The sequence below is a fragment of the Mastigoproctus giganteus genome, chromosome 6 (genome assembly GCF_048544385.1).
Source record: "Mastigoproctus giganteus isolate SK-2022 chromosome 6, ASM4854438v1, whole genome shotgun sequence".
Taxonomy (NCBI): Eukaryota; Metazoa; Arthropoda; class Arachnida; order Uropygi; family Thelyphonidae; genus Mastigoproctus; species Mastigoproctus giganteus.
Window position 1 is genome coordinate 165,603,717 of NC_143580.1, and position 17,001 is coordinate 165,620,717.

General features: G+C 38.3%; 1 protein-coding gene across 1 annotated transcript in view; it reads left to right on the forward strand.

Annotated features, from left to right (window-relative positions):
• Positions 1 to 17,001, forward strand: part of LOC150084721 (uncharacterized) — a 239,809-nt gene that overhangs the window by 185,493 nt on the left and 37,315 nt on the right. Inside the window, exon 9 of the mRNA XM_090376333.1 lies at positions 10,164 to 10,285. Within this exon, the coding sequence (XP_090232459.1) occupies positions 10,164 to 10,285 (122 nt within the window). The remainder of the gene's footprint in view (positions 1 to 10,163; positions 10,286 to 17,001) is intronic.

Here is a 17,001-nt window from a genome sequence, read left to right on the forward strand (position 1 = left end):
GGAGGAGAAATTGTTGAGGATAAACATAAAAAAGGCACCCGGGGTGGATGGGATCTATCCAGTTATATTAAAGGAGGCAGCAAAGGAAGTAAGCAAACCCCTAGCCATAATTATGAGAGCTTCTTTGGACTCAGGGGAGGTACCCATGGACTGGAGATGTGCAAATGTAACCCCAATTCACAAAGGAGGATCAAAGGCTGACACAAGTAATTATAGACCTGTTAGTTTAACTTCGGTTCCAGGAAAATTAATGGAGGCACTGGTTAAAGAAGCACTGCAGGATCATCTGGACAAGAATTCAGTTATAGCTCAGACACAGCATGGGTTTGTTAAGGCAGGTCTTGTCTGACCAATTTGATTGGATACTATGATGTAGTCACAAAAGAACTGGATGCAGGGAATAACTTTGATATTATATATTTGGATCTTAGAAAGGCTTTTGATACTGTTGCGCATGGAAAACTGCTGCACAAATTGGAGAAGTGTGGCATTCGAGGCAAATTGCTGCTATGGATAAAGGGATGGTTGAGTGGCAGAAGACAGAGAGTGGTAATCAATGGACACTGCTCAACGTGGACTAATGTTATTAGTGGAGTTCCTCAGGGTTCAGTGTTGGGTCCATTGTTGTTTTCTGTATTTATAAATGATATTGATGATGGTGTATCAGGCTTAATGTCCAAGTTTGCAGACGATACAAAGGTTGGCAGGGTTGTTAAGGACACTACTGATACTATGCTGCTGCAACAGGATCTGGAAAGGTTGAGCAGATGGGCTGAGAGGTGGCAAATGAAGTTTAACATTGACAAATGTAAAGTACTACATATGGGAAACAGTAACCCCAGATCAACGTATCAACTCTGTGGTACTACGCTGACAGTGGTAGAGAATGAAAAGGACCTGGGGGTAATTGTGCAGGCAGATATGAAGTTCTCTGAGCAGTGCAGACGAGCTGCAAGAGTAGCTCATGGTGTCTTGTCAATGATATACAGGAATTTTTCTAGCAGGGACAGGGATGTGATTATTCCCTTGTATAAGGCATTGGTCAGGCCACACCTTGAGTACTGTATACAGGTCTGGAGGCCTCATTTCAAGAAGGATGTAGAGCTGCTGGAACGAGTACAGAGAAGGGCAACAAGATTAGTGAATGGAACAAAGGGTTGCTCTTACGAAGAAAGGCTTAAGTTTTGCAAATTACAGAGCCTGGAGACTAGGCATCGCCGAGGTGATCTGATAGAGGTGTACAAGGCTTTGAATGGCTTGAGCATGCTCAATGCCGATGGAATTCTTCCTCTTGCTCAGAATAATCACCTGAGAGGGCATAAATTCAAATTGAGGAAGGACGGATGTCGGATAGATGTGCGGAAATTCGCCTTTAGCCAGCGGGCAGTTGGTTTGTGGAATAGACTTCCATCGCTTGTTGTTGAAGTTGATAGCCTAAACAAATTTAAGGCTCAGCTGGACAGGTATTTCGAACGAATTGAGGGGTGAAATGGGAGTAGTGGTTGTTTTTTTTTTTTTTTTTCTTTTTTTTTTTGGCTGCTTTCTTCCATCATATGCCTCTACTAATGCTAATGCTAATGCTAATGAGAAATCACTAGCAAACGGAGCAAAGAGGGGTTTTTTTTGATTAGGTAGTTGTTGGCGCATCGGCTTCTGTGGCCATATTGCACCTCCCAAGGTTTTTGCAGTACTTTGATCCAAGCCCGAGGCGGGAATCGAACCCGCGACCTTTGGGTTGCCGGGCAGGTACTTTACCCACTCGGCTAGCCCGGTCGGCTGCAAAGAGGGGGGGATAAAGAATTCTTCACATATATAAATGCCAAGAAGAGCAGGACAAACCAGATCGGACCTTTACGTAAGGGAAAGGGGATAGTAATAAATACACCAGCTGCCGTTGCAGATGAACTCAACAGTTATTTTGCATCGATATTTACAAATGAAAAGCCTTTTGTGGCAATGGGAAATTGTGGGAGCGAAGTTAAAAAATATGTAATTAATGATATTGAAATTTCGCAAGATTATTTAATGAAAAAACTTTCAAGCCTACAGACTAGTAAGGCTCCTGGAGTTGATGGAATATACCCTATAATCTTGAGAGAGGCGGCAAGCGAGTGCATTGAACCACTGAGGCTGGTTATACGAGCATCACTAGACTCTGGGGAGATTCCCTTGGATTGGAAAAGTGCAAATGTATCTCCCATACATAAGGGTGGCTCTAAAAGTGAAGTGGGAAATTATCGACCTGTCAGTCTGACTTCAGTAGTAGGGAAAATCATGGAGGCATTGATCAAGGGTGGAATTCAGGATCATTTGGATCGAATTGAAATTCTCAAGGATACTCAGCATGGTTTTGTAAAGGGAAAATCATGTTTAACAAATCTGGTTCGCTATTTCGAAAGGGTCACTCACGAGCTGGATTTAGGGAATAATTTCGACATTGTTTATTTAGATTTCAGCAAAGCTTTTGACTCAGTCCCACATGAGCGGTTGCTTTATAAGCTGGAACAGGTTGGAATCACTGGAAAAATCCTTAGATGGATAGAAGGATGGCTTCAGGGCAGGAGGCAGAGGGTTGTGATAAATGGCTATTCCTCAGATTGGGTTTATGTAAGAAGTGGGGTTCCCCAAGGATCAGTATTAGGACCACTGTTGTTTTTAATTTTCATAAACGACATTGATGAAGGGATAGAGGGCGTGATGTCTAAATTTGCAGATGATGTTAAAATTGGTAGAGTAGTTAATGATCACTGTCAAGCTGAGCTTCTTCAGAGAGACCTAGATAGACTTCAAGAATGGTCAGAAAAATGGCAGCTGTGCTTTAATCCAACAAAGTGTAAGGTATTACACCTGGGAAACAGTAATCCCAAAATAACTTATTCACTTGGTGGGGTTCAACTAAACCCAGTACTGGAGGAAAGGGACTTGGGTGTTACGATACGGTCAGACATGAAATTCTCTGAGCATTGTAAACAGGTTGCAAGGAAGGCCCATGGTGTCCTATCGATGATCTATCGAACTTTTGCAAGTAGAGATAGGGACGTGATAATCCCATTATATAAGGCTTATGTTAGACCACACTTGGAATACTGTGTTCAAGTATGGAGACCGCACCTGAAGAAAGACATCGAGCTTCTTGAAAGGGTGATTATAAATGATGCTAGAACTAGGGGACATAAATTCAAGTTACGCGGGGAAATGTTTAGATTGGACTGCAGGAAGTTTTATTTTAGCCAGCGAGTTATAAATTACTGGAATAAGTTGCCTTCATGGGTGGTAGAGGCCGACAGTTTGGGGAAATTCAAAGGTCATCTGGATAGTACTTTCGGGTAAGGGAAGCGCATAGGATGATAGGATTAATTTCCTTTTTATTTAATTTTTAATTTCACTTTATTATTTTTATTTATTTATTAATTATTATTATTTATTTATTTATTTAATTTTTGTTTTTATCATTGTTTTGTTCGGATTTTTTTTTTTTTTTTTTTTTTTTTTTTTTTTTTTGGCTGGTGCAGCATAAGCCATAGGCTTTCTTGCACCCTACGGCCGTTACTAATACTAATACTAATACTAATACTAACTCCAAGAGCCTTACTTGCCTTTATGCCCGAAAGTTTTCTAATAAACAATTATCTGTAATTTCGAAATCATTAATTTCAAATGGCTCAGCCTCACTCGTACAACCTCTTCTCAGCATGATGGGTCTTTCGTCAGTAAATACATTTACTGACGAAAATGTCAGTAAATGGCACGATGTCAGTCTCTCCTTGTTAACAGGAGAGACTGCTTCTACAGGGATGGGATACACTTAAATAGAAAGGGTGCAAGAATATTTGCTGATGCTATCGAGGCAGTGTTAGGTAGGTCGGAAAACTGATAGCTTGTGGGGATACAAGGACTAATAGTTTAACAGTAGCCGTAGGCAGAGGTGAAGGTGATTCTTGCACAACTTCTATTAGAATAAGTAGCGACCTGCAACGAGGGGTGTTGGGGGTTTCAGGGACGGATGGCAGTCATCCTGAAAGAGGTGGGTATATGGGATGTGTTAGGGTGACTAGGAATAGGAGCATGTATGCTTGCATGTATACCAATGCTAGAAGTATAGTAAATAAATTTGATGAATTTGAAGTGTAGGTCAAGACATCAAAGGCGGATATTTGTTGGGATAGCAGAGACGTGGTGTCACAAAGATATAAGGAATGCAGAACTGGAGTTTGGGGAGTACAATATGTACAGAAAGGATAGACAGGACAGGAAAGGAGGAGGTGTTATGCTGTTAATTAAGAAAAACATAAAATCAAAAGAAGTGCACCTAGTTGATATAGATGAACAGTGCACTGTTGAGCCAGCTTGGTGTGACATAAGCACCGCGAAAGCAAAAATAAGAGTAGGAGTGTGTTATAGGCCTAATGACTCGAATGAGTACAATGAACAATTATTCACAGAAATAAAGTGGGCCAGTAAATCAGAATGTCTTATAATGGGGGATTTTAACTTCCCAGATATTGACTGGAACTTGTGGGTTGGTCACTTACACACTAGTCAGACTTTTGTGGATTTATTGGATGATTGTTTTCTGCAGCAGCATGGTTGAGAGGCAACCAGAGAGAGTAATACTCTTGATCTTGTTATCAGCAGTGATCACTCGTGTATTAAGAATTTGCAGATAAAGGAACCACTAGGTGGCAGTAATCACAGTGTACTGATGTGGGATTTATTTAAAGATATAATTACCATCAGGGTTAAAGGAAAGGGTTTTTGCTTCCGTAAAGGTGAGTACAGTGGTCTCAGAAAGTTTTTAAATTCTGTACAGTGGGATAAACTGACGATGTTACCAACAGTAAATTCTAAATGGGAAGCATTCAAGGAATTAATCGCGGAAGCTACTAAAAGTTTCATGCCTATTAAGAAATATTATTCAAGATTATCAAATGGTTATCAAATGAACTAATGAGACTCGTAACAGAGAAGAAAAATGCATGGGATGCATATAAATTATCAACCGACTCAGAAGCCTATGGCAGATATAAGCTAGTCTGTAATCAGGTCACAAAGGAGGTTAGGCAGGCGAAGGCAGATTACGAGAAATCCTTGGCAAAAGATGCTAAGAAAAACAGCAAGGATTTCTTTACTTGTATAAACTCTAAAAGGAAGGGGATAAATTTGATTGGTCCACTTGATATCGATGGATCGACTGTTGATGATCCTTCCCAGATAGTAAACAAACTGAATGAGTATTTTGCATCTACATTCACACACGAGGAGTTATTAAGGTTTGGAAATGGCAAAAGGTTATCAAATTGTAGCAGGATACTTAATGATTTTGTAATAATTGAGAGCAAAGTGGAGGAGAAATTGTTGAAGTTAAACATAAGAAAAGCACCTGGGGTGGATGGGATCTATCCAGTTATATTAAAGGAGGCGGCAAAGCAACTAAGCAAACCCTTGGCCATAATTATGAGAGCATCCTTGGACTCAGTAGAGGTTCCCACTGACTGGAGATGTGCAAATGTATCCCCAATTCACAAAGGGGGATCGAAGGGTGACACGAGTAATTACCGACGAGTTAGTTTAACTTCTGTTCCGGGTAAAATAATGGAGTCACTGGTTAAAGGTGCATTGCAGGATCATCTAGACAAGACTGCAGCAATAATTCAGACACAGCATGGGTTTGTTAAGGGAGAGTCTTGTCTGACAAATCTGATAGGATATTATGATGTGGTTACAAAGGAACTGGATGCAAAAAATAATTTTGATATCATCTATTTGGATTACAGGAAAGCTTTTGACACTGTTGCGCATGAAAGACTATTGTACAAATTGGAGCAGAATGGTATTAAGGGTAAGTTGCTACAATGGATAAAATCATGGTTAAGTGGGAGAAGACAGAGGGTGGTAATCAATGGATGCTGCTCTTCGTGGACTAATGTTATTAGTGGAGTCCCACAGGGCTCGGTGTTGGATCCACTGTTGTTTTGTATATTTATCAATGATATTGATGAAGGTATATCAGGCTTAATGTCGAAGTTTGCAGATGATACAAAGGTTGGCAGGGTTGTTAATGACAGTAATGGCAGGGTTGTTAATGACAGTAATGGCAGTGTGCTACTGCAACAGGATCTAGATAATTTGGGCAGATGGGCTAAGAAGTGGCAACTGAAGTTTAACCTTGACAAATTCAAAGTACTGCATATGGGTAGAAGTAACCCCAGAGAAACGTACCAACTGTGTGGTACTACACTTAAGGTGGTATAAAATGAAAAAGACCTGGGAGTAATTGTGCAGACAGATATGAAGTTTTCTGAGCAATGCAGACAGCCTGCCAGAGCAGGTCATGGGGTTTTGTGAATGATATATAGGAATTTTGCTAGCAGGGAAAAGGAGGTGATTATCCCTCTGTATAAGGCAATGGTCAGGCCACGCCTTAAATACTGCGTACAGGTGTGGAGGCCTCATTTTAGGAAGGATGTAGATTTACTTGAGCGTGTACAGAGAAGGGCAACAAGACTGGTGAGGGGAATGAAGGGATCCCTTACCAAGAGAGGCTTAAGTTCTGCAAATTGCAGTGGCTGGAGACTAGGCACCTGCGCGGTGATCTGATTGAGGTATATAAGGCCTTGAATGGGTTGAGCACGCTGAATTCTGATGGGATCCTTCCACTTGTTCAGATTACGAACCTAAGGGGGCATAAATTCAAATTAAGAAAAGACAGATGTAGAATAGATTGTGCGGAAATTTGCCTTTAGCCAGCGGGTGTGCTGGAACAAACTTCCATCTGTCGTTATGGAAGTTCATATGTTGAATAAATTTAAGCAGGAACTGGACATGCATTCGGAGGGAATGGTGTGATTTTTTTTTTGGCTGATGCTGCATAAGCTCATACACATGCTTTCTTGCATCACATGCCACTACTACTACTACTACATGCAAATTACCTATTCAGTTCATCAGCAATATTGTTATTAATACTCAAGGTATATTTAATTTAATGAAAGCCTTTTAAAATTTTTCATTCTTATTAAGAAAGGCTGAAGGTGCAAAAACAGCAAGCATCTGCTTGTTTTTTTTTTTTTTTTTTTGGCACCATAAACCTTACATTAAGTGCAGGTTTTTAACTTAACTAGAAACCGTTGCTTCATAAACAACAAAAAAAAAATAAATAAATAAATAAAAATAAATTATATCTAACCAAAACATTGATGAGAAATTAAAAATAGCCTCCAAAAAGCAATTCCTCTATACAGTACTCATATACATATATATATATATATATATATATATATATTTTTTTTTTTTTTTTTTTTTCAATTAAGTAACAACTGTCTTTTTTCAAACTTTCGTTCTTTCTCAGATACAATCAAAAGATATTTAATGCACTAACATCAAAACGTATTTTGAATACAGGGTTTTAAACTTTAATCCCTCATCATTATAATTCAAGTCGTTTATATAAGACTATATTTATATAATAAGATTATAAAGGCCGCCGTGTCCCAGTGGTCAGGACCGCTGGTGAATAAGTACACGTGCCTTGAGTGAACGGGCTTCAAGTCCGTGACTGCTAAATACAGTGCTGTTTCTTGTATTCTGTCTACCTTGTGAACTCGTTTGGTCGTCCCGGAGTATAAAAAATAATTTATTTATTTATATAATATAGTCTCATATAAACTGCTATGTTATTGTCTTTTTTTTATCTATGAACATTATAATTACCAGCTAATACTTTCAACTTATACATAGGGAATAATATTTGTTAGTATAAACCAGAGCCATGGTGCTCAATATGTTCTACGTTATATACGAATGAATGTAAACGTTGAATACACATTAGATATTCTTTGGGATACGTTAAATAATACCTCTGTGCCGATTAATTATACGAAGCTTCCTGTTAAAGAAGTTTTTCACTTAATTAAACTCTTAGTTGAAGCCAACTATATCACCTTTCGAGACAAAGTATATAAACTAATTTTTGGTTTGCCAATGGGATTGAGTTTAAGCGGCTTAATATCAGAGGTCTATCTCTCAACGATTGAGCGTATACATTTGACACCATTTCTACCCTGTATCACATACTATGGAAGGTATTTAGACGATGTTTTTGTTTTTACTGATAGTAGCACTATCCAAGACATTTTACATTCGTTTAATAATATTCATCCTAGGCTCAATTTTACATTGGAAAAGGAAAATACGGATACTAAGTCATTAAATTTTCTAAATTTCACGCTTACTCGGGACTCGAATAGAATCCAATTTAACATCTATCGTAAACCAACAAACACCGTTAAGCTTCTGCATTATAAAGCTATCACTCGTTCACTTACAAAAGGTCTATTATCTTTAATCAATTTCTCAATGCCTATAAATATTCAACGACGGAATCTGTTTTAGACCCAGAAATACATATATTAACCAGCAGATTCTTAAACAGGGGACCCACTGGCTACAGTAAACCGAATTAGGGCACAAGCTAAGGATAGGATACAAAAAACTACACCAATCAACAATAGCATCATCAAAAAATACTTTAATTCTGTCCCATACGTTGAACAGTGGGACAAACAGCTTAACATATTCTTTAAAGATACCGAATTTAAGAATGTGGCCAGACCAATGCGGAAATTACACGCTATACTGAACAATCGCTGAGCCCTTTCCTCTTCCGCAACACAAATAATTGACCTGGTATACAACATTTCTTGCGGTATTGCGACTCGTCTTATCAAAGATCGACGCCGTTTCCGCTGAATTTTAGGGTTAAACAGCAGGCGTCCTCAGTTCGTACTTCTCCTTCAGCAGCGTCAGAATTAGCTTTCATGCCGTTAACGAAAAACACTTTTTTATTCAACAAGGCCAAAATACTTAGTGTACTACGTAATTATACGAGACTATTAAATGCAGAAACTGTCGAAATTAAGTTACATGAGAATTCTATTAACGTTCGCGGTCCATATCTAATCTCCGATTCGTAGTCTTTTACGCGCATGCGCGAAGACAAATACTCTCTATTTAAGATTCATGCGCACGCATACACAGTAATTTTCATTCTTGTGATCATCACATACGTTCAAAAAGCGTTGTCAGCTTCAGGAAGGAAAGTCGTTTTTCAAAATTTACATTAAACTTTTTAAATTAATTTTTTAATTAATTCTTGTGCTCAATTGATTTTTTAATTGTTTTCAATTTATTTTTTACTGTAATCATTTTGCGTTAATGTTATATTCGTTTTAATTTCTGGAGAATGTCATACGGAAGTGTTCTACATATCATATTGAGATAAATTTCTCTTAATCTTCAACAAACAGCCTGTATTTGTAGATACTTTCATTACAAATTGACAATTTTCTTCCTTTATTTTCTCTAATCAGAAATGAATTTTCATATCTATATAAAGAGTACAACGCTTTTTTTATAAATTTGCTTATTTTTATTAAAAAAAAACAGGGAATATATTGGCGAGGTGAGCAATCAGATTCATACCTTTGATCATTTGAGTAAAAAATGCAAAAACATAAGTAATTTCAAGTGAATCGCACGAGTAGTTCATTTTAGTAAAGTGGACATTTTTTATGAAAAAAATGGGAGTTTTGTCGGATGGAGGAATTTTTTTCATAATTCGTATTTGTCATTTGTAGTAAAATCTACATTAATACCACGTGGGTCCAGACTAACAAAAATCCATTGTTTAATAAAAAAAAATCCATTATTTAATGGTATAAGTTTGTATCATTTGCTATTATATTGACCTAAACTGCAAAATTAAAACCAATTCAGGGATTATAAATATATTTCAAGGCGCGAAAAAAGGAATCTAATATAAAGAGTATGAATAACAAGGCTAGTGTTGCGCATTGTAATATGCGTAAAAGAGTACTGCAAGCATATATGCAACTATTTCTACAAGGAGTAATAAAACATTGTGGGCACCCGTACATCGTAATGCCGTTTACATTCAAGGAGCATCGGTCTCTATGATGTCTACGGTTTATAGCTGTTAAGGGAAGGTTTTGCATCATTTTAACTTTCGGAACGGAAGCTCATGTACTGATTCAGTGTGTTAATTGTGTATGAATTTGAACGAAACAGTTTGTATTATTATTATTATGATTATTGTTTACTATTATAATTAAAATGTTTATTTTTTTATTTTTTTTTATCCCTAGGGGCAATTAATGACACCACTTGATGCCGCTCTCTACCGAAGTAATATGGGGTGTGCGAAATATCTCCAGCTACATGGTGCCATCCCAGCAAGTAAACTTATAGAGAAAAACGAAATCACAAGGTAAGATAAATCTAATGTCTGAGGACAGTGTCACTGTCCAGTCAGTGAAATTTTGAAAGACATCACATGTCAGTCACATTACAGTTATAACGCTTATAAACTATTGATTCCTAACGTAATTTAAAAATATGAATGATTAATATGGAAGAATTTGCGAATGTTGCCAAGCAACAGTGTGCTATTAAACGACTAAAACTTCAGTACAATTTAACAAAGAATACTGACATAAATTTAAAGCAATCTATTCAGAATTAGCACTTATTAATATTCAAATTGTTCAAATACTTGTATACTACACTAACGCGGTTAGAATCAGCTTATTTTATTGTTGGAGTAACCTTTTAAAGGATTATAAATTACGCGATTTTACAAATAAGGCCACTGAATTAGTATGCTTGAACTATAAAAAGTATGTACCATTGGTAACTTTCTAATTTCAAACTTCTGCCATTTCTTCTAGAAACTTGTTAACCAAAGATAAATCTAGAAAGCCCACTGAATGCAACTTAAAATGAAAACCTGTGAACCTAATTAATTCCTGTGTAGTGAAATCATTATAGTTTTTCACCCAGAAATTCGGTTTTTTTCATGCAGCAAACAGTATAATTCGACGATAATATACACAAGATAAGCCAACAAGGTAAGAAAACTAAGACCTATATTACACAACTAAGGTAGATCTTAGTTGCCTAAGTGCAAAATCAAATTAAAACAACTGTTTATTGAAATCGACTGAATCTTATACATTGTTTAATATTATAAAACACAAAAAAAGTCATTTTGAGAGATCATAAAGTCCAAAAACATGAGTAAGAAGAAAAGTTCTGACTCCTATTTTAAAAAAAAAAGTCGCTCAAAGCTTCAGTGCACATTTAGCACTGAAGCTTGAGTGATTTTTTTGTTCAAGCAAATTTTTTAAAAAGCATCTTCCAAGGCTACCCATGTTCGGTGCGGGGCAGAATAGTAGGGCAGAGCGAACAGAAATTCCCTCAGTGACACTCACATGAAATTTACAGAGGCTAGATAAGAATGTGCAAATTTCTTGCGAATGGATACACAGAGGGTTGCAAGAGTTGTTGACGTTGGAGGCGTTGATGTTGACGTTGGAGGGAAGCATGACTCGGAAGATGTATGTATGTGTATGTGTCTTTAATGTAAAGCGGCGCCCGAACACAAATTCACCTCCGCCAGGTAACACTGTGCTGCGTATAGAACCTGCAAAGCCAGTTATGCGTTAGTGTAGTTTGCATGTATAGTGCAAGGTTATTCTTTGATATTATCTGAATGGCCATTTTACAACCAGGAAGCAGAGATCACTTGGAAAGATGATTCCTAGTTCCTGTGCATGTCACGAGGAGGCAAATCATGCATGTCCTTTATCAAAAAAGTCTTGCATAATAGAAATGATTGTCTTGCAAAAAAAATTTTTTTTAATAAAAAAAAAATAATAAAATAACCTTGTAGATGCCGAGTGCTAACTGAACCAGATCGCTCAATCTAAAATCCTGCATAACTATAAAACTAGTCATTCCAGCAAACGCTGACCCCAAAAGTTTAGGGGACAGCACAATAAATATAAACAAAAATCCTGTAACACCAGAGGCCAACTTGGTGGTACCAGCACAAATCCCGTCTCTCATGAGGCAGCAAGGAATCCTGCCCTAAAAAGGGACCAAAAAAAAAAGATGACAAGAATCTATTTCCCAAGAATATCAGTCCGTTTAGGTACGCCAAGACGGGAAGAAGATCGGTCTAAGCCAGTTCAATTCAGAAGAAAGGTCGGTACATTTCAGAAATAGAATTTAATCCAGGTATTTTCAAAGAGAAAAATATAGTCAGGAGAGAAAGCAGAATCAGGGAAGATCCAGAAGGAATCAGCTCAGGGCGACGAACAGTTAGGAGACACCCGATATGTCAAAAATTTAAGATGATCGGTTTTCTTCTTTCAGAAACATTATTTGCAACGTTTTAAAAGATATTATACACCTTTTGATCTGAATTACGTATGGTTCAAATCCTGGCCTTCACTTTTGTGATCAGCTTCTTACTTCTTTTACCTCGTTGGTACTGGGTCAGTTGGCCTATCTTTACTCTTAACTCTTCTGATGTAGCCTTCTTTCCCAGGCTTGTGGTTAATTACCTTTACATTACGTTGGTCTCCGTTTCCTTTCCGTTCATCCTGGCAGCTGTTACAGCGACACAGTAAATGGCTGTGTGTATGGTGTCTAGTGTTACTTCAATGTTTTTGAGATAATCTGATATTGTTCGCTTATTGAGGTGGTCTGTGACTTGCGACAGGATATGGTTCGGCCTGTGATTCGGTATGGTGTGGGTCTTTGTGGGGTCCATTCCTTCGAACCCTCCACTCTTCGTCTATTCTGGATATTGCGATCTCGTCTGTTTCCACTTCAACTATTCTGATTTGTAGTCTTTGAAATTGCTGTTCCTCCTCCAGTTCCGGTACCATTGTGTCCGTATTCGTTTTCTTTGTAGTTGGTCGCTCACATTCTGCTTGACTTTTTCCAAGATTGCAATGGTCCGTCTCTGGTCTGATATTCGCTGTTTGGTGAAATGAACAGTCGGGAATCCTTCCAACCACTTGGTGTGTCGTTTCGTTCTGTACATTGTCATGGTGTCTCTAGCTTCGTTACTGTGTAGTATGCACACGTGATGAACATATTCATTTCGATGATCCACTCCATGCACGGTTTCTTTTTCCCTCCTGGGTAGTCACTAGTATAGTTGCACAGGAAGCACTTCCAGTTGGTTGGGCTGGATGGTCTTCCTTTCGGTTGTGATAGCCATACGGAAGACAGTGGCGCCACTAGCTCCACTGTCGTCCGCAAGAATCTGTCTCCGACTTTTGAAACCGACCCCTCCTCTGCCTAAAGCCTGAACAAGTGTGACTTTATCCTGCGCCACACTCGATGCATCAATATTTCTACTTCTCATCTTCATCCAGCTATCGAGATGGACCTGTTTAGCTTTGACATTCAGTGGTGGGTGGTAGTTATGGGAGCGACACCAGAAGACTCCACTCTCTGCCTCAAATATTACTACGACCTTGGAGACGTTCAGATGAAGCGACTTTCGCGATTTTTCCCCTCCTACGCGTTTTTCTTTTTCTCTTTCCCACTCCTCCTCTGTGAAATTCGAACCTGGGTCTATGATAATGGTCGGGATGAACGTTGTAATCACTGAGCTAATCGCACACTTTATTATTGTTGTTGCCCTTATATTATTTTTCCCTGATTGGAGCTTCCACCTCGTGACGGGTATTGCTACCAAGTACACAGTGTGGTTGTTGTTTTTGTTGTTATGTCTGGTGTTACTGTTCATCGAGGAACTCTCTGACTACCCTACAGGTGTTCAGGATTGAAACTTTCTGGAGCTCTTGTAGGTGTTCGCTGTGAGACCTATTGCTGCTAGGCTCTTATGTAGGGGAGTTTGGCAACGATGATCAGGATGGACGTTACTTGCTACACGTACCACATCTCTTGTCTTAGCATTGTGTACTTCGATTTTTTCCTCATGGGTTTTCTGCAGGTTGCTAGTGTTGGGTACCGCTATGTCAATCAGATAGGTAGCCTTTTCCTTCTTGTCTACAAGGGTTATGTCCAGTCTGTTGTGCGGAATTGTCTTATCCGATATTATGGCACAGTCCCAGTACAGCTTGTGAATTTATGTCTCTAGTACTGCTTGGGGTTCGTATTTGTAGTACGGTACACTTTCTTTGATCAACTGGTATTTCCTTGCAAGCTTCTGATGTATTATCCTGGCTACCTGGTCGTGTCTACGAGTGTACTCAGTCTGGGTGATCACCTTGCATCCTGCAGTGATGTGTTGGATTGTTTCGGAGGCCAGGTGGCATCGTCAACATGTGTCATCTGACACTGCAGGCTCCTTGGCGATGTATTTTCTATAGTTCCTGGTGTTGATTACCTGGTCTTGGATGGAGAGCATGAATCCTTCAGTCTTGGGGGAAGAGCTTTCCGCTCGTGAGCCATGTTTTGGATATTCTATTTTTCTCTTGTTTTGGATATTCTATTTCTTAGCTATCTTATCTATCAGGCCCACTTTACAGATTTTCTGTATTAACTAAGAGTTAGGTGGAGATGGGCATATGCCTGGGAACCACCCCGACACAGCACACACACACACACACACACACACACACACACACACACACACACACACACACACACACACACACACACACACACACACACACACACACACACACACACACACACGTGAGCCATGCATTGTAAAGCCATACATTGCTAATCGTAAAATTAGCAAAAGGACACTGTGTATGTTATGTATGCAGAGAGTATACTGTGCTTATTAATCGAATTCCAGAGGGTATAGGACGTATACCAGTGTATGATATATACAAATAGGGTGTTTCAAAAGTGATGGTCAATAATTTAAAGGTGAACTGTACAGACTACAATATGCAAAAAAAAGACTAGTAAACATGGTCCTTAAGTGAATCGTTTTCGAGATATTACACATTTCTAGTTGGGATTCACCACTGACAAGGTGAACTGTACAGAGTTGGGATCCACCACTGACTTGTTTGTTTAGGTTAGGTTATGGTCATTCTCTCCCTTTCCCCTTTCTCGATGCTCTGAGACATAGCAGGCATACTAGTACTTGTCAAAGGATAGTCAACATGGAAAGAGGTTACAGCAACGTAGAATATGTGGACATGCACTTCATGTACGGTAAAGTCAACGGCAGTGCACTCGAGGCTGCACGTTTGTACCAAGGAGCATTTCCCCGCCGAAAGCATCCCAACAGCCACTGTCGTCCGCATGGCTACCACAACTGAAGGGCAAGAGTGTGCGCCTGGAGTAGTAATGGAGTGGAGTATGAAACAATTTGGCAGGCTGGTACAGACGAGGAGGGGGCCACTACAATTCCGATTTTGGCAGGAAAATGATGGTTAGAAAAAATGTCATTTTGTTTTTTTTTCTCACTGGATGACGTTTGTGGTATTCTTAGCATTTGATTTTCAATTTAATCTTTATTTTTATTTTTACCTGGCCTTGAATGGCGATCGTTGTGTTTGGTGGCTGTTAACGTTTCCTCTTAGATGTATCCTTTGAATGTATTGTTTGTGACATCAAACTGAATTTTTGTGAATATTTTGAAAGTTAATTATGTGAGAGTGTATACTTAATTAGGGAGATGTATTCTGGGAAACTTATTTTTGGAACGGTAGCATTTCATTCTGAGATGGAAGGTTTGTGCAGGACTTTGACTATTTTTGAAAGTTAATTAGGAAGATGCATTCTGGGATGAAAGTTTCCTGGCTATGTCGTTGCTTAGGGAAGCGCAGCCGCCATGTTGTTTGTTTACATTTCCCCGACGCTATGCGGGATGAAAAACCTTAAACTTAGAATTTCTATGTTGACGTGTGTTTGTGCGCGCGTGTGTGTGTGTGTGTGTGTGTGTGTGTGTGTGTGTGTGTGTGTGTGTGTGTGTGTGTGTGTGTGTGTATGCGACTTTGAAGCCTTTTTTTCAAGTGTAGTTGTAAATATTAGAAAGTTTTATTTGACAAAGTTCCTCTCTGCTGTTGGAACTAACTGAAAATAAAAATTTTGTTTGCTATTTTTCTCGTGTGATTAAAACTTTATGTGTAAATGTATATACAGCAGACTCGATTAATCGGGATCGGATTAACCGAAACACTCCAAATTAAAAAAAAAAAAAAAAAATCAACCAGAAATCAAAAAATTTAAGTAATAACTAGAATAGGTATAAACAGATATTTTGCAAGTCGTATATATAAGCCACAAGAAGCGGCATTATTAGTCGTCATTGGGAGATTAGTGTACCTATTATCTTGCAACCCCCGCTGTCTTCACACTCGCCGCTCAAAAAAAAAAAAAAAGAGACCAAATGTTTAGTTTGTTTTTAGTGCGTCGCGTCGATTATTGTGTTCCGTTGCAGCACAAAAGGACAAATTTTGTTTCGTTATTTATGTCAGGGATGTCAGAATTTTTTTATAGTATTTTTTTTTTGTTTAGAAATCGCGAAAATGATGGGTAAACGCAAAAGAGTTACGTTTTTTAGTTAAACAAAAACTTGAAATTATTCAAAAGTTTGAAAACGGTGCATCCGTTAAATCTCTAAGGAACCATTACAATGTTGGTGACCAAACCATACGCAACATCGTAAAAAAAAACTTATCACGTACTAGTATTAGTATTAGTATTAGTATTAGTAACGGCCGCATGGTGCAAGAAAGCCTATGGCTTATGCTGCACCAGCCAAAAAAAAAAAAAAAAATCCGAACAAAACAATGATAAAAACAAAAAAAAAATAAATAAATAAATAACTAAATAATAATAATTAATAAATAAAAAAATAAAATAAAAAATAAATAAAAAGGAAATTAAACCTATCATCCTATGTGCTTCCCTTACCCGAAAGTACTATCCAGATGCCCTTTGAATTTCCCCAAACTGTCGGCCTCTACCACCCATGAAGGCAACTTATTCCAGTAATTTATAACTCGCTGGCTAAAATAGAACTTCCTGCAATCCAATCTAAACATTTCCCCCCCGTAACTTGAATTTATGTCCCCTAGTTCTAGCATCATTTATAATCTTGAAAATTTTGTCCTCATTCATTTTACTGATGCCTCTCAGAGCCTTAAACACCTCAATCAAATCTCCTCTAAGGTGTCTAGTTTCCAAACTCTG